The sequence below is a fragment of the Heterodontus francisci genome, chromosome 47, assembly GCF_036365525.1.
Source record: "Heterodontus francisci isolate sHetFra1 chromosome 47, sHetFra1.hap1, whole genome shotgun sequence".
Taxonomy (NCBI): Eukaryota; Metazoa; Chordata; class Chondrichthyes; order Heterodontiformes; family Heterodontidae; genus Heterodontus; species Heterodontus francisci.
In genome coordinates this window covers 17,657,229-17,675,080 of record NC_090417.1, presented here as the reverse complement: position 1 = coordinate 17,675,080, position 17,852 = coordinate 17,657,229, and the positions used below count along the sequence as shown (strand labels likewise).

Sequence of the window (17,852 nt, the reverse complement as noted above, 5' to 3'; positions counted from 1 at the left end):
GCATGCCCCTGAAATTGAGGGTTTCAGTATGCTCCTTAGTTCCATTATAGGCAATGGATACAAGTCCCTCCCCTGCATGGGTGAGCAAACAGCGGAGGGGAGCTGGGAAGCAAACAGGTCAGTACTGGATGATTTTCATCACTTTGATTTGCAAAGTGAAGCTTGTGGGGATAGGATTTACCTCCTTAAGGAAAATAAAGAATTGGGGCTTGGGCCATTTTGGGGTCATTTCTCTGGACAACAGGTTGAGTGGTGATCAGACCTCACATTGTGAAAGAATTTGGATAGGGTAGATCTGGCAAAGATGTTTTCACTTGTGCGGGAGTTTAAAACTAGGGGCCATAAAAATGAGATAGTCATGAATAAATCCAATAGGGAATTCAGGAGAAACTTCTTTACCCAGAGAGGGGTGAGAATGTGGAATGCACTACCACAGGGAGTAGTTGAGACTCACAGCATAGAAGTATTCAAAAGGAAGCCAGATAAGCACGAGGGAAAAAGGAATAGAAGGATAAGCTGATAAGGAGAAATGAGAAAGGATGGAAGGAGGCTTGAGTGAAGCATAGACACCAGCACAGATGAGCTGGGCTGAATGGTCTGTTCTGTGTTGTAAACTTCTTCAACATCATGTGACTGGACAGCTACATATGAGCATTTTATAATTCAGCAAAATTAAGACAGATGGTCAGATAAGCAAACAACATAAAGAATGGAAAAAGTGCTCCAGATTCTGGACTGACACAATGCTGAGCAGGCAGGAATGAACGTGTTGTTAGTCAGTGTTTGGACCTATTCATGCAGCTTGGACATTTAAATGGAGGCAAGAGCCCCAAGCGGCTGGCTGGAGTTTCAAGGTGGTGTTATCAAGAAAAAAATTCTGACATTTGAACTCTTTGCCCGTTGGGAGAATAATAAAATGCAATTTAATCACGAATCACATATCTTAAAAGATTGCATTTTTTGTTTTTAAAAAGACTACATAAATAATCCACAGAACAAGACAACAAGAAAAAGTAGAAAAATAGCACGAATCATTACCAAAGCCATGGTCAACTGATAAAACAAGGTGGTGGGGTTGGGAGATGGTGGGGGAAAAATAAGGTGAATGGGAAGCTGGGACTGAGTGGAATCATATTGTGTGGAAACGGCACTCATAAACCTGGGCAATGCCTGACACTAGATGACCACCAAACATTGGGTGGGTGGGGGGAGGGGTGGAGAGGGGGATCGGTGACATGGTGGTGAGGACAGGTACAGCCATCTGCAGAAGTACTTCTGGGGAATCCAGCAATACTTTTCCAGAAGAACTGAGCTGCATCAACAACTTTGTGCTTCTCTCTACACCCCCGCCACCACAAGGTGTTGGAGTCCAGGTTCCAAGGATGCCGAATTACACTGGTTTGAGTAACCATTCATCACTCTCCGAGACCTGATGAGCTTTGATGATTTGACTGTGGGAAACATCACCTCTGAACCATGAACCCCTTTCTCACCTATTGTCCTCCCCAGCTGCTTCTTCACCTGCAGCCCCCCCTGTTAGCCCAGCTCAGAGCAGCTCACTCAGCAGAGCAGGGATTGATTCCAGGGCTGGTAACATGGCCCCCGGCTTGGTGACACGGTCATTCTGTTTTGCCCCCATGCCCGTGCCCCCTCGCACCCCCAAGTCAACAGTTACATGTCCAAAGTGGCGTAATAACCTGGAGTTTGAGGAACAACACTGAGGACAGCAGCACCTCCCAACTCCGCACGGTTCAGGCAATCTTGACCAGCAAATTTCTGTAGTCTCCACCTTAGGAGAGGTGGTGGGGGGGTGGTGGTGGGTGGCCCTGCCCAGGGAAGTGACTGTAGAAAGATACACAACACATCTGAACTAACACCCCCCAAAAAATACTTCTCCACAACACGGACCTGCCGTCATAAGACACTGCTGAAATTTTACCTTTAAGAGCCTTGGGGTTTCATCGACGTGTTAAAAGAAAAGAGGTTTATAGAGGATACTTCTTAAAATAAACTAAACACAAGATACTATACACAATCTGTACAATAGGAACTTTAAATTGCACATTGGCTTCTAGCAACACAATACATCGCCTTCATCTCAGAAGGAAAGTGATAGCATTCAATTATACATCATAGGTGGTGATCAGAGCAGTGCTGAGACCCCTTCTGGACTGCCGCCTTTTCTCTGACAGTTTTCTTCTATCTTTAACGTCTTGGCTCCTCAATGTGGTAGGGGCAGGCCAGCGGTGGCCGTCACTGGGCCAGAGATGGGCTGACGGCAGCCGTCGCTGAGCTAGAGCCGGGCTGGTGGCGGTCCCTGCGACACTTCCCAGGGTACAGCTCTTCAGACAACTGCCGCTCTCTTACTGGGACAGGTACAGCTTTCAGGGGGCTGGCAGTGACTCCACTGGCAGCTAATCTTGGTTCCCAACCAACTAAGGTCAGCAGGCTTTTCAGCTGTGGGGCCCAATCAAAGCCAAGCCTGACCCTGTCCCTGCTTCATTGCAACAATGCGACTCCGTCAAGTGATTGAGTCCCCTTCGCCACATGTTCACAGTGCCATTGTTCTTCACAGTGAGACAAATCGATAAATAGGAGAACAATCCCAACACCGAGCTCGCTACCGCAAAGTTGCGCCATTTTATTGGTTATCCAGGAAACACACCAACAGAACAGGCCCCTTAGGAAATAAATAAAATCAAACTCTTGATTTTATTGATTACATTTCTTCCCCTCCTCTACAGAAGGGCAGAGTTTTGCTGGGGCACAGTTCCATGGGCAGGAGGAGGGCAGCCTTTCAGCATCATGCCCAAGCGGGTAACCTTCACAGGCTATGTTGCGATGGCAGGAATTGCAGCAGAACCCAATTCTGTCTGTGCTTTCCAGTGGGGAATGGGATTTGGGAGGGGTGCTGTAGCTGTATAACATGTGGAAAAAGCCTGACTGGTTTCATCACCCACTTCTCTCCAAAAACCTCACGCCCACTTGCCAACCAGCCCACTTCCAACCAGCTTGCTCCCAGGTCCAGAGTGACTGACGCCAACTCCAGCTCATGGCTGGGACCTTCTTCTCTTTGGGGCTCAGTACCGTCAGTGGGGGAGCTTCTTCAAATTCTGATAACAGGGAGAGTTAGAAAATCTACAACAGGATAGATTTAGTCATTTCAGCACAGCCCATCGCCAATTCCCAGACCCCCTCTCGCACTATTCCCTTCAAAAGATTTTTAGTTTTTCTTTTGTCTTCAAAGTTCCTTCAAGAAATCGATATGTATAAATTTACAAAATAATTGGGTTGGACTGGGTTACGTTGAGATGGAAGTGGAGATCCAGTTCAAACTTCTTCTGTTGATGCAATGATGTGTGGGGCTTTTTTCTCTCAAAAATGCTTTCATTCTTCACTGGGCAGGCACCTACTGCTTGCTGTCCCACATATCCTGAAATGAGTCCCCTTCAAAATGATTGCTTCATTGAATGAATGTGTGGCTCAGGATCGTTATTTTTAAGTGCCTAAAAGCTGTAATTTGGACATCCTAAAGAGAATGAGAGAGATAAGAGGGGAGAAATGTCAACTCTTAACATCATGAAAAAGGGAAGGGGCAGATGTCCCCGACATCTGAAAAGTCAAGCCGTGAAGCTATTGGACAGAGAGTGCACCTTTGGAGATGCCAGTGGGAGAAAAGGGATAGCGCGCACATTCCGTTCCTTACCATAACTGGTGTGACGTGAGACGCCTGCACCTATCTGGAGACGTAGGTGTAAGTGCGGGGTGCTGACTGTGAGCCGTCCCCCTGCTCCGAGGGCACGTTCAGGAAATCCCAGATCAGGATGGTGTCATCGTGAGAGCTGCTTACTATCTGGAACTCGTCGAACTGAAGCCTGAACACTCTCCCGGAATGCTCCTGTTGTCCAAGGAGAGAGACAAATAGGAGGAAGGAGGAAGTGTTATAAAAAGACAAGAAAAAGGCTCATTAACAAGTGAGCACTCCTACTACTTAAGTTAATTCACTAGATGCTCATGTTGGAAACTGAAGTGGTTGGAAACTCATGTGCATTGTGCCCGAATTTCCGATATGCACTTCCAGGGGTTGTGGCTCCCTAACAGAACTCAAAATCAGAAAATGACTCCTCGTGTGTCTGGCAGGAGATTTATTTCCCATTTACTTGGGTTTAACATCTTGTTCAGTTTGCATAATTTTGGGAACGGGGAGGGGTTATTGGGAGAGACAATACCAGAGAGCAACAGTTGAAACTGTTGTGAATTTGAGCAAGGGGTCAGACACACAGCAAACAAGTTGCTGCTTTTGCGAATCACATGAATTCCACGCCAAAACATAACTTAGCAGAACCCCATGGCATTGATTGGAATAGAAATAGGAAGCACACATCATAGGAACAGGAGGAGGCCATTCAGCCCCTCAATCATGTTCCGCTATTCTATGAGATCATGGATGACCTGCACTTGAACTTTTTCTTGGCATTTTCTCATCTAAGCATCATCCTAGCGAAGTTCTGCTGTAGCCTCTGTATCTCCTCAACATCCTTCCTATAGTGTGGAGTCCAAAATTTCATATAGTTTCCAATAGTGGTTTTACATGGATGATAGCTCAACTTTTATATTCCACATCTCGTCAGAGTCATAATGACAGAGCACAATAAGTCCCTGCCGGCTTTCCGTCAAACAACGCGGTCAGTCCCATTCCCCCGCTCTACCCCTTCGCCCTGTTTATTTCTGTCAAGTGCCTATCCAATTTCCTTTTGAAACAACTGATCCACCATCCTTGTAGGCAGCGGGCTCCAGATCATTACCACTTGCTGCATAAAAAAAATTCTTGCTCACATCCCCCTGCATCTCTTGCCCCAAATCTTAAATCTGTCTCCCCGAGTCGTTGTACCATCAGCTAATGTGAGCATAGAAAGTAGGAGCAGGAGTCGGCCATTCAGCCCTTTGTGCCTGCTCCGCCATTCATTATGATCATGGCTGATCATCCAACTCAGTAACCTGTTCGCACTTTTCCCCCATATCCTTTGATCCCTTTTGCCCCAAGAGCTATATCTAACTCCTTCTTGAAAACAGACAATGTTTTGGCCTCAACTGCTTTCTGTGGTAGCGAATTCCACAGGCTCACCACTCCCTGGGTGAAGACATTTCTCCTCATCTCAGTCCCGCAAGGTTTACTCCGTATCCTTAGACTATGACCCCTGGTTCTGGACTCCCCCACCATCGGGAACATCCTTCCTGCATCTATCCTGTCAAGTGCTGTTAGAATTTTATAGGTTTCTATGAGATCCCCCCTCACTCTTCTGAACTCCAGCGAATATAAAAGCAAAATACTGCAGATGCTGGAAATCTGAAATAAAAACAAGAAATGTTGGAAATACTCAGCAGGTCTGGCAGCATCTGTGGAGAGAGAAGCGGAGCTAATGTTTCAGGTCAGTGACCCTTCTTCGGAGTTCTGAATCCTTAAGTACTCTGGGAACTGCTTTTCTTTACCTTATCTCAATCTGTCAGAATCCTAACCTTGTAGCTATATTCCCTCATCCCTGGAACCATTCTGCTAAAACCTCCTTCGTGCTCTCTCGAGGACCTTCACATCCTTCTACAAGAGTAGTGACCAGAAATGGACACAATACTCTTAATTGTTGCCTAAACAAAACATTATCAAGTTTCATCCTAAGTTCCCTGCTTTTGTTCTCAGTACCTCTGTTTGTGAAGCCCAAGATCCCATATGCTTTGCTCGCCACTCTCTCAATATGTCCAGCCACATTCAAAGATCTAGGCACATGAACCCCTCTGTCCCTCTTCAGAACTGCACTGTTTAGTCTATATTGCCTTTCCCCATCACTTCTGCCAAAATGCATCACCTCACACTTCTGTCGGAACAGCCAGTATTCCATTAGGTTTCCTAATTGTCTTATCCACAAAGTAGCAGCATGAGTAGGCCATTTCAGCCTTCACGGCTGCTCTGTCATTTAATCAGGACATGGCTAATATTATGCATCAACTCCACTTTCCATCCTCTCCTCATATCCCTTCGTGTCTGAAGATGTATCAATCTCGTACTGAATCCACTCAATGACTGAGCAGCCATGTGCCTCTGGGGCAGAGAATTCCAAACATTCACAACCCTTAGAGAAAGGAATTCTCCTCATCTCAGTCCTAAAGGTTAAACCCCTTTCCTAAGAATTTGGCCCTGAATTTTAGACTCTCCAGCCAGGAAAAACAGCTTCTCAGCATCTATCCTGTCAACCCTTATATAAATGTTACATCCTTCAATGAGATCACCTCTCATTCTTCTAAACTTCAGAGAATTATCGGCCGATTCTACTCAAACTTTCCTTTTGAGACAATCCGGTCATCACAAGAATCAATCCAGTGAACCTTTTTTGAACCCAGTCAAAAGGCAAATATATCCTTCCTTAGGTAAGGAGACTAAAACTGTAAACAGTACTCCAGATACAGTCCCAAAGTTCTGCCGCAAGACTACCTGATTGTTATACTCCAACTGCCCCCTCCAACCTTGCAATAAAGGCAAACAAGTAGTTTCGCTTCCTAACCTCTTGCTGAACCTTCATGTTAACTTTATGCCTGCATGGACTCAATGGGTCGAATGGCCTCCTTCTGTGCCATCATGACTATGAGATCTCAGAATGCGGTTTAAAATCAACATTTTTCTCACTTCAGGCTGAGGATAATCTCAGAGTAAAGCAGATACCTGAAGTAACATAAGTACAAGGGACGTGTGCCATGCAAGAAGCTGGGCTCTTACCACTAGTGTCCGCAGGCAGAGGGTCCCGGCTGGCGATCGGGGGTCCAATGCAGCCACCAGGTCCCACACTTTAATTTTGCTTTGAAACAAACAAAAAAAAGAGAAAACCAAATTGAATAAACACAGAAAGTCACGAGTTATCGTGTCAGCTCACAACTTTCCAATTGCTCTGCCAGCGCCATGAACGGTCCCAAACTCCGAAGTCAGACACTCACCGTACAGAAGAATGCAGACTACTCTACTGTAGAGGGCACTTTACCAATGCAATTTCATATTGTTGGGATAATGGAATATGCTCAAATGACACTTCACTTCCAATCCAGCTCACTCTGAATTGTCGGAGTGGCAGCACCTAAGGAGCACTGCATTATTTGAGGGCCGTATTCTGGATGAAATGTTACATTGATACAATGACTAGATTTCAAAAAAATATTTCATAGGCTTTGAAGCTCTTTCGGAATGTTCTGAAGTTGTGAAAAGCGCTATACAAATGCAAGTTCTTTCTTACCCATCGTAGGCTCCGCTAACAATTCGCTTGTTATCAAAGCGGATACAGCGGACGAGTTCTTCGTGACCCTCCAGAACTCGCAGACAGGCACCGCATTCGATATCCCACAACCTGTAGCAGGGACGGGTGGATAAAACATATAACAGTGAGCAGTGGAAAGCTACAACAAAAAACAGGTAAATGGTGAAGATCAAACCTCTCTTTCCTCCTTTAAGATAGTCCTTAAAACCTATCTCTAAGACCAAGTTTTTGGTGACAATGTCCTAATATCTCCTAATGTAGCTCAGTGTCAAAATTTGTTTGATAACACTCCTGTGAAGCACCTTGGGATGTTTTATGACATTAAAAGCTTAAAGGCACAATATAAATGCAAGCTCTTATTATTGAGATTGGCAGCAGTTTGCGAACAACATAGAACGGTGAGTTAACTGCTTGGGGTAGGACATGAGGGCGTTTACCACAGCCTTGTTTCGAAGCACCATAAACCCATTTACAGAATACGCAGAACATTGTAGGTTCAACGCTCACTTCAGAGACTTGACCTGAGCACATAATACTCCCAAGTGCAGTACAGAGGGAGGAGTCACATTTCCATCAGGCCCTCGCAAGTTGATGCAAAAGATCCGATGGCCACAACTGGAAGATGAGGCGAGTTCTCCTTGATGTCCAGGCCAATATTTTTCCCTCAATCAACATCCAATAATCAACAAATGATCTCGTCATTATCGCATTGCTTTTTGTGGAAGCTTGCTATGCGCAAATTGGCAAGAGTGTTTTCTACATTACAACAGTGACTGGACTTGAAAAGTACTTGAACAGTAAATTACTTCGTGACATCCTGAATTGATGCAGAAATACAAGTTATTTGTTTTAACCAGGATTGTTTATTCCTGAAATAAATAGAGCATTTAAAGATGCTAGAATCAGCAACTTTGAGAGGGAAGTTAAGGTACGTGGATAATGGTCAGCGCTTCATGGCTGATATAAGCAACTAGTTTTAATGGGGACTCTGGTTCACGACACTTAAAAAAGACCTGTTGTGGACAGAGAGAAACATACCGGATCGTGTTATCAGAGGAGCCGCTAACCACGAGTCTGTCCCTGTACTGCAAACAGGCGATGCCCCGCTTGTGTCCATTCAACGTCCGCACAAACTCGCAGGAGCCAGTGTTCCACACCTAGCGGGGAGGGAGACGGAAGGAGGTGCTCATATCAAAACAGTTAACAGGTGAACAAGTAGGAAATGCTTAGTTCACAAAATTATCAGGAAATATGATGAGAGAGGGTGAGGGCAAGCAATTGGGAAAAATCTCTTGACTCAGAAAGGAGCAGGAAGACTGGCTGAGCTTGGAATAATCCTGATAAATGATTCAAGGCTCAGGAGTATTGAGAAGAATATTTTTGGGGGGGGGGGGGGGGGGGGTGCACTATTTCACCTATTTGCAGAGTCAGTCCGAGACTTGATCACATAGTCCGGCTGACATTTTCAATGCAGTGCAAAGGGCATGCTGAACTGTCGGAGGGACAGTACTTATACTGCCTTGCATTGCCAGGGTCAGTACTGATGGAATGTCGTACTATTGGATCTGACATTAAACCGAGACCCTGTTCAGGTCAACGTAAAAGCTTGAGCAAGAGCAGGGAGTTTTCCTGGGCCAATATTTGTCCCTGAAGTAACCCTGACAACACAGATTAAATCAATCTCAGTTTGTGGGGGCTTGCTGTTTGCCTCCAGAACAACAGTGACGATGTTTCATAGATAATTAATTGGCTATGAAGAGCTCCAAGATGTCCTGTGGATGGGTGTGTTAATTGTATATTAATTGTTTTTAAATGTATTCAAGTGGTGGGAATTAACTGGATATTCACTTGATCCCCCCACAGATTAAACCTGCAGTTGTTGGTTTTGGAGGTCTATGCTTCTAATGTGTAACTCTATAAATAAATAAATATAGAAGCATGTAAAGATTGGCTCCAGTTCTATCCTTCAGCTGGCTTTGTGGAATAGAACAGTAACAACACTCTACAAATGTGTGAGTTGAGTTGCCCAGATTACCATGAAACATTGTTGGAAATGTACCAAATGGGAAAAAGTTTGGAAAGCGAATCGATCAGCTGATCCGATCCAGTCGGAATCAGCATTTGTGGGTGGACAATATGGAGCTCGGGCAGATCATTGCAGCTGGTGTACAGGTCAGCCTTGATCTAAATTGCAGAATAGGCTTGAGGGGCTGAACGGCCTCCTCCTGTTCCAATTTAGAATAGGTGCTTGGGCGAGGGAAAAAAAGGAAAGGCAGACACTAAAAGAACAAAGAGCAATGAAATAGTTCTTACTTTGATAGTCCTATCTCCAGAAGCTGAAACGATGTACTTATCATCAAAATCCACAACGTTGACAGCTGCCCTGTGGCCGACTAAGACTCTGCGTAAGGTGATGTCTGTTGAGGTGCTCATGTCCCACACAGCTATCGAACGATCCTTGGAGCATGTGACCATCATTCCATTGGTGAAGCGGAGATGTAGGACAGCTTCACAGTGATGGATCAGCGTGTTTAACATCTCCCCCGTGCCAACGTCCCAAACTCTGCCATGATCAAATCAAGCAAACAGCACCAATATTTAGACAGAAGCATTCAACACTGGGACAGGGAGACAGGGAAGGTGTAAAATGGGAGTGGGGGGGGGGAAGGAAAAGGGTAAAATAGGAGTGCAGGGGAGGAAAGGGGTAAAATGGGAGGGGGGAGAAAAAGGAGCAGACTAAAGCCGGGTGGTGCAGTGGGTTAAACACTTCCCTCTTTGCCGCTGGGAGACAGACCAACACGACAAATGACCCAGGTGTGCCAAGACTGATCCTCCTGTCCAGTTTTTTCAAGCTGCGCACTATCTGACTGGGCTCACCAGGGAGTGAGCGAGCAATTCCCCCCCCACTTCTATTGCCCTAGGGGGTTTATACACAGAATGTTGATTTGCTATTGCCACATTTTTCAAATACCTCGAAACAGCCAGCCACATACCTTACTGTGGAGTCCGATGATCCAGTTATGATCACTTTGTCATCATATTGCAAACATAGCACGGAGCCAGTGTGACCTGTTAGAACATTCTTACACTCCAGTGTGTTCTTGTCCCAAATCTGGTGAGAGTAGAAAAAACACAGTGATTCCAAGGCTCCTCAGCCTCACCCCAGTAACCAATCGTAGGCTCTTTCCCGCACTGCCTCCAATGTTTTAATATTCTTTCTGGAGAACAGAAACCAGAACTTAACCCAGTACTCCAGGTTTGGCCAGACCAGAGCTGTGTGCATACCTGTCAATTAATCAACTTCAACTGCAAGATTACTTTGTGCTACTAAAAGCAGCTTGACGAATAGGGGCACTCCAGTTGTGCAGTGGAGATTGGCAAACTTAGCACAGGGTAGATATTAACCTGGACCCCAGAGAGCTCAGTACATCCAGGTCATACTGTGCATATCCCTGTTAAAATACAAACTGAACCCAAAGACCATTTGATCAAGATATCCATGACAAATTGGTTCCTGACAGGACAGAAATGGTCAGAAAACTCTCCCAATTCCATTACTGCTCCACTTACCTTAATGGTGTTGTCACGCAAACCACTGATAATTTTCTGGTCATCATACTGTAAACAATAGACACCTTTACTCGTCTCACTATGGCAGTGTATCCGTTGTAAACCGTGATGCCCACACCTCCAGTTGGATTCAATTGTCTGAAAAGGAGACACAATCCATTTTTGTTTCTTCCTTTACCCTATTTCCATCCCCATTTGCCTTGCACCATCATCACTTGTCATTTGATCTCTCCTGCCCTTCACCCCATCACAGACCTGGCCTGTTCCACAGCTCTGTACTTGCTTCAAAACTGTTAAATCCAAACTTCTTCCAGGTTTGACATAAGGTCATCAACCAGAAATGTTAAAATATTCTCTCTCTCTACCAATGCTGCCTGACTTGAGACTTTACGGCATTATCTGTTTTTATTTCAGATATCCAACATCCACAGTATTTTGCTTTCGTGACGACCCCTGACTGCTACTGTTCAATCTCAGGGCTGGGGGTGGCTGCTCAGAACTACCCCATTATGATAATAAAAAAAAAATAGGAGATCCTTTTTATCATGTAACTTTCACGATCATCCTTACGCCGAATTCCTTTTGAAAAGGCAACTCCAGGAGTAAAGTCAACTGACAGTAATACAATAGGATCTGAAGAAACGACAGATGCCGATGTGCATGAGAAGCAAGTTGTTGTAAAATAATACAGTATATCATCAAGCCCATCAAAACCCAGCCCTTGGCTCGGTGGGTAGCATCTCACCCATGAGTCAGAAGGCCCTGGGTTCCAGTTCCACTCGACAGACTTGGACACATAATCTAGACAAATGCTCCCAGTGCAGTACTGAGGGAGTCCTGCATTATCGGAGGTACTGTCCTTCAGATGAAACATTAAACCAAGGCCCCAGTCTGGTGGATGTAAAAGATTCCATGGCACTATCTTTAAGGGCAGGGGAATTCTCCCTGGAGCACAGGTCAACATTCAACCCTCAGCCACCATCAGGAGAATTGATTATCTGAATATTATCTCAATGCAGTTTGTGGGAGCTTGCTGTTCACAAAATGGCTACATTTCCCTGTAGCACAACTGTGACGATAGCTTAAATGTAATTATCAGTGAAGCGTTTTGGGACATCCCAAGGTCTGTAAAGGCGCTATAAGTGCAAACACCTCCTTCTTTAAAGAAAGACTTTCTTTCACATAGTAATCAGTGTGGCACGTGAACTTTTTCTCAAGACAGCGAGCTTCAGCCTCATACCTCTATGTCCTGTATAATCTGGGGGTACAGAGATCTGTAGAACGAATCTGGAGGTAGAATACCATCGGAGGGCTTGTTTTTGAAGAGGTACTGGATCCTGCAGCATAAAATCCATAAACATCAACGCATTGATATGAAAAGCTCTGCAACTTACATCAGAAGTCACAACTGTACTCAAACGCAGAGAGGCAGCAGTTAGCAGAGCAATTTTACAGGCTTGCTTTCTCTTCCAATCTGTCCCAGAACAGTTGTCATTTTAAACATAGAGATCTGTCACTGCAAGTGATTTCGTGCAGCGCGACTGGCTATGAATTTTCTCACTAAAAATATACAGACACGTACATGTACACATCCATCTGATGCCACTGCTCACAGCAGTAACAGATCATAAAGATGGAAGAGGGATGTGGACCTGGCAAATACATCACCAGTAAGAGATCTCACGCATTTGCAGCAGCTCTTTGGTTCCAAACAAATATATAATCTTCTCAGCCACTTGAAACAGATAACTCAAGTTACATAAATAAATCTCTGCCTGTTAAGTGCGAGAATTAGCTCTTAATTGTCTTTTAGGGAGTGTTTTATTGGAGCAAATATCAACAAATATCTAAAACTTTAATCTTCTGTTACTTGCATCTTTCCTCCTTCACCAAATGTTTGTGCAATCGTCCTTGGTGTACGTAAACAGAACTTTGGATAAAACAGGTTTTGGACTTTATTCAAAACACCCTTCCTTCTGTAATGGGACAGAACAATCCTTTCAGAACAATAAACAGGAGGAGGCCATTCAGCCCCTTGAGCCTGTTGCATCATTCAACCAGATCATCACAGATCGGTGTCTTCATTCCATCTAACTGGAGTAGATTGGTTTATACCAACAACTGTTTGTGATTCAAGCAAAAACAAATGAGAGGTAACTATTTGGAATACATTTCACTTCAGAACTTGGTACTGCTTTCAAGTTTAACCGGTCATAAAATATTCGATCAATAGCTTCTCAAATATAGCAAATTTATTTTCATTCAGGAATATAACCACAGAAGTTGTTGAGAAATAATATTGAGAGTGAGGTTTTAGAGATTAATTTCAGTTACTTGAATTGTCCTAAAGTGGTTGGGCTTTTTGATTCTCGGTTAAATTTCATGAGAAGCGGTAGGACCCTCAAGCAGCAAATCCTGGCATATTATTTGAATGGCTTGTCTTGTCGTCAAGTTGAGAGTGCAAGCACACACAGGGATCCATAGGCTCCTGTCCTGAACTCTCTCCAGATGGCAAGAATAGGTCAGGAACCTGCGTGAACGAGGGTTTCAGACCTCCCTCATCAGCATTGGCTTCTCACAGAAAATAATCAGAAAGCATTTTGAACTGGAATAATATTATAGGAGGGGCAGGTCTGATTATTTTGTTGTAAATTTGTATCGGTTATTAAGTTAAAAACCTGAAGTCCCGTATTAAGAACTTATCGTGGTTAAGAAAAAAAGGTGTGTGCAGTTCTGGTCACCTCATTACAGAAAGGATGTAATTGACCTAGAGAGGGTACAGAGGAGATTTCCGAGGATGTCGCTGGGACTGGAAAAATGCAGTTATGAGGAAAGATTGGATAGGCTGGGGTTGTTCTCCTTGGAACAGAGAAGGCTGAGGGGAGATCTGATTGAAATGTACAGAATTTTGAGAGGCATGGGTAGTGTGGAGATGAAGAGCCTAGATACCTTAGAAGAGAGTTCAGTGACTCGAAGGCATAGATTTAAAGTGATTGGTAGAAAGATTAGAGGTGAGATGAGGATAAATGTTTTCACCCAGAGGGTGGTGGAGGTCTGGAACTCACTGCCTGAAAGGATAGTTGAGACAGAAGCCCTTAAACTGTTCAAAAGAAGTCTGGATATGCCTCAAGTGCCGTAATCTGCAGGCCTACGGACCAAATGCTGGAAGGTGGGATGAGAATGGGTGGATCGTTTTTAGGCTGGCACAGACATGATGGGCCAAGTGGCCTCTTTCCGTGCCATAGACCTTCTATGATTCTACGTCAACAGAAAAATGTTAAACACCATCATCAAGGCATTAAACACTCCTTAGCTAAGACCTGTTAGCTCCCTTTACTCTTGAGTTCAACCCAATCTCAGAATATCACCCCTTATTGCACCATTCTAACATTTATCAACTATTTCCTCCTCCAGGCTATCCAGTCCCACGAACTGAAACAGAACAGGAATTTTCTCAGGGACCCAGCCAATATTACTCCTTCAAATCAACACTGCCAAAGAGAAGATTAACTGGCCCTTCATCTTGTTATTGTTAGTGGGATCTTGCTGTGCACAGAATGGTTGCTACAACAGCTGCCACACTTCAAAGCAGAGAGATTCATTGCAGTCAGCCCATAGAGTCATGGACAAGGTAAGGTGTTAAATAAATTTAAGTAAATCTTTTTCTTCATCCCCCCTAAATTTCTTGCATAATTGTGGACAAACTGCCGTTGTCACTTGTCTGAGATTCTGCAGTTAAGGGGGCAGCATGAGACAAGGGAGTTTCACAAACCCAAGTAACAGAGAAAATTTCATGTTCTATTTTACTGTGAGCAGTCACTGATCTCTCAACTACATCTGGCGCCTTAAGTCACTTCACTTCAAGTTCACCTCTCTCAATTCAGATTATGGACAATTTATTTAAATACAGAAAAACATACCTTGACTGTGACTGTAAGAGAGGGAGGGAGGGATTTAATTAATATCCCCACCTCTACGTTTCTCCCCTCACCAAGTCCACTGCACTCACATTTGCTGAGATACAGTTTAATGGTGTATGAGCCCCTCAGTGACAGAAAAACATGCACATCCAGCAGTGGTAGCTATATCCAGTGACTCCCAGCTATCCATTCCAGGTTTGCAGCCAAAATTAGCTCATTCAGCACAGGTATGGGACAGCGAACTTGCGGCCTCCTGAATCTGTGTAGCTCAGGGTAACAATGTATGGCGTCATCACTCTCAGAAGCTGGAGTTCCCACCTTGGGAGGCATATGTGCACGAATGATCCTTACCATCCCCTCCTCTCAGAGAGCCCCTTCCAGAGGGAATCTGTCCGCACCATGCGTTCCATCAGTTTCTTCCAAAGCATTCCATCAGAGATCACTCGATACCATTCCTTACACACCAGCTCCGCAGCGCAGAGTGACCGGGCATCCAGGAACGACAGAATGTTCTCTGCAATGTGATCTAGACCACGGGCTGAAGATCAAATAAACAAATGGAACTGAACAATTAGGGCAGGAAAACAAGCTTCCATTGATAACCTCGTTCAAACACCTCGTCAAAGCAGCTAAGGAGGGAACTACAAGGCTCACCTTCAATGATTCTATGGTGTCCCGAGCTTGTGATGCATGCTGGCACCAAGGCAGTAAATGCCAAAGAGGCTTTACCATGCCCCATGTCCATGAAAATAGGAGGAGGCCATTCAGCCCCTCAAGCATGACATCATGGCTGATCTGTGACCGACCTCCATATACCCACTTTTGTCCCATATCCCTTACTACCTTTGGATAACAAAAATCCATCAACCTCAGATTGAAGCAGAGCACAGCAAGAGGCCCTTTGGCCCATCGTACCTGTGCCAACTCTTCGTAAGAGAGCTCTTCATTTTGTTCCACTCCCCTGCTCCTTGACCAATAGCCCTTACAGTTCTCATTGAACAAATTCCCAACTAATGCCCACATGGACCTGCAGCTCGCTACTTCATTTATTGCCGTTCACCATTTTTTAAAATGCTGCTGTTTGGCCACTGGGTTATTCTTTTTGTGTATCGTGCCCTTGTTTCATTGACATTTCCCCCTTTAAACCCATTAAACTTGACATTCTCTTCCCCTCGCTCTCATTCCCCATGGCCAATTTTCAAAGTCCTCCTTCCTTTGCCAAAACAGCACAGGGGATGATGCAGACACTTAGCACCATTTACTTCAAAATACCGCTCCTAATATGGGGTACGAGCACACTGCTCAACAACAATTTATAATTTCCTACCCCTATCCGTCTCCATCAACAAGTGAGAACATGTGGAACAGCAGTTTTGTTCAGCTACTGACCCCAGGGAGAGATCACAAGAGAGACGTTTGGAGGAGAGAAAGGGAGAGGAGAAGCTGTGTTGGTGAGGGACATAATGCGGACTGTGGAGCGGACTGAGACACATGCACTGCCTTGGATAGGAAATGGATTCCCTCACTGTTGCTGAGAACGTTTCACATGCACCACTGTCATGTTGATAAGACTGTGAAAAAGGATTCAGATACATTGGTTTTACAAAAAGAGGCAGAGTACAAAAGCAAGGAAGATATGCTAATCCTAAATAAATTACTGATCAGGCCTCAGTTCGAGTAGTGTGTCCACTTCTGGGTACCACACTTTAGCGACTATGATAAGGTCTTGGAGAGAGTGCAAAGGAGATTGACTGGCCTCGAGTTAGATGGAGAGATCGGAGAAGCTGGAATTGTTCTTCTTCGAGTACAGAAGCTGAAGGGGAGATGTAATTGAGCTGTTCAAAATTATGATGGGTTTTGATGGAGTAAATAAGGAGAAATGGTTTTCAGTGGCAGGAGGGTCAGTAGCCAAAGGACACAGGTTTAAGGAGATTTGAATTAGAACCAGAGGGGAGAGAGACGAAGAAACTTATTTATTTAAAAATTGAGTTTGTGATCTGGAATGCACTGCCTAAAAGGGTGGTGGAAGCAGTTTCAGCAGTAACTTTCAAAAACACACAATCGAAAGACTTAAAAAGGAAAAGCTTTGCAGAGCTATGGAGAAATAACAGGGGAGTGGGACTAATTGGATAGCTCTTTCAAAGAGCTGGTACAGGCTTCATGGGCCAAAAGGTAACCTGATGTGCTTTATGATTCTATGATACACTGAGCTTCCAGTAATTGGGCTAAACACTGCAGTCTCACAACTACTTCTCCTCCACCATACCTGGTAGGACGGTGATGAAGTCCCTCTGCAACATTGGTTTAAGATAAGAGTTGATGTGGCCGTGCTGGTAGTGACACATTCGGGATATCAAGTTCTCGACGAATTCCACCTGATCGGTTTCCGTCCACTGGTCAAAGTATTTCACACACTGCTCTTTCTGTTTCTCATAACTGGTAGAAGGTTTACGCTGCTTGGCTGTTATCATACTCGGCATACCGTTACTGAGTTTAGTCTGGAAAGGAAGAAGCATTCTGGTTTGAAAAGAGAGAAACAGACTGCATTTCAGGTGCAGCAATTTTTGTTGGCATTCACAGAGGGCCTTTAATGTAGAAAATTGACCCAGGGAAGCTTTCTAGATGCTTGAGGGCGAAAATGGACGGAGAGGGTAGGAAGCGTCGGGGTGGGGTGTGACCAAAATCTCGGTCAGAGAGGTTTTTAACAGAAGGTCTTGCAGGAGGAGAGGGGTTGAGGGAGTGAAAAGTGAGGGACTGAAGGCACCAGTGCAGCACGCGAGAGGAAAAGAGGGGGAGGGGGCAATGTTCAAGATACTGGAGTTAGAGGAACCAAGAGCTCGGGGAGAATGTGGCTGAAAGAGTTTGCAGAGTGAGGCTGGGGTCTAAGAAAATGAAGACAATTTGAACAGCCTCAAGTAGCCACAATTGGAAGTATCTCAGTATGCACATGATTTTGATTGGCAGGGTTGGGGGGGGGGGGGGGGGGAAGTTTACAGGTTTGTAGGCAGAATGGATTCGAGAGAACTGATTTCTAAACCATTATTAAAAATCGAAGGAACTCTATTCA

The 17,852-nt window shown here is 44.6% G+C and overlaps 1 protein-coding gene across 2 annotated transcripts in view; it reads right to left on the bottom strand.

Annotated features, from left to right (window-relative positions):
* Positions 1-17,852, bottom strand: part of LOC137357136 (beta-TrCP) — a 42,049-nt gene that overhangs the window by 4,340 nt on the left and 19,857 nt on the right. Inside the window, exons 3-13 of one of the 2 annotated variants that reach the window (XM_068023194.1) lie at positions 17,052-17,283; positions 15,137-15,323; positions 12,106-12,202; positions 10,866-11,003; positions 10,289-10,407; positions 9,609-9,858; positions 8,334-8,452; positions 7,275-7,385; positions 6,767-6,845; positions 3,707-3,898; positions 1-3,529 (exon numbers count right to left, since the gene is read on the bottom strand). The exon at positions 1-3,529 is cut by the window's left edge and continues 1,865 nt beyond it. In XM_068023194.1, coding sequence (XP_067879295.1) covers positions 3,737-3,898; positions 6,767-6,845; positions 7,275-7,385; positions 8,334-8,452; positions 9,609-9,858; positions 10,289-10,407; positions 10,866-11,003; positions 12,106-12,202; positions 15,137-15,323; positions 17,052-17,283 — 1,494 coding nt within the window. In that variant the 3' untranslated portion in view covers positions 1-3,529; positions 3,707-3,736. The remainder of the gene's footprint in view (positions 3,530-3,706; positions 3,899-6,766; positions 6,846-7,274; positions 7,386-8,333; positions 8,453-9,608; positions 9,859-10,288; positions 10,408-10,865; positions 11,004-12,105; positions 12,203-15,136; positions 15,324-17,051; positions 17,284-17,852) is intronic. The other variant, XM_068023195.1, reaches the window with a different exon arrangement.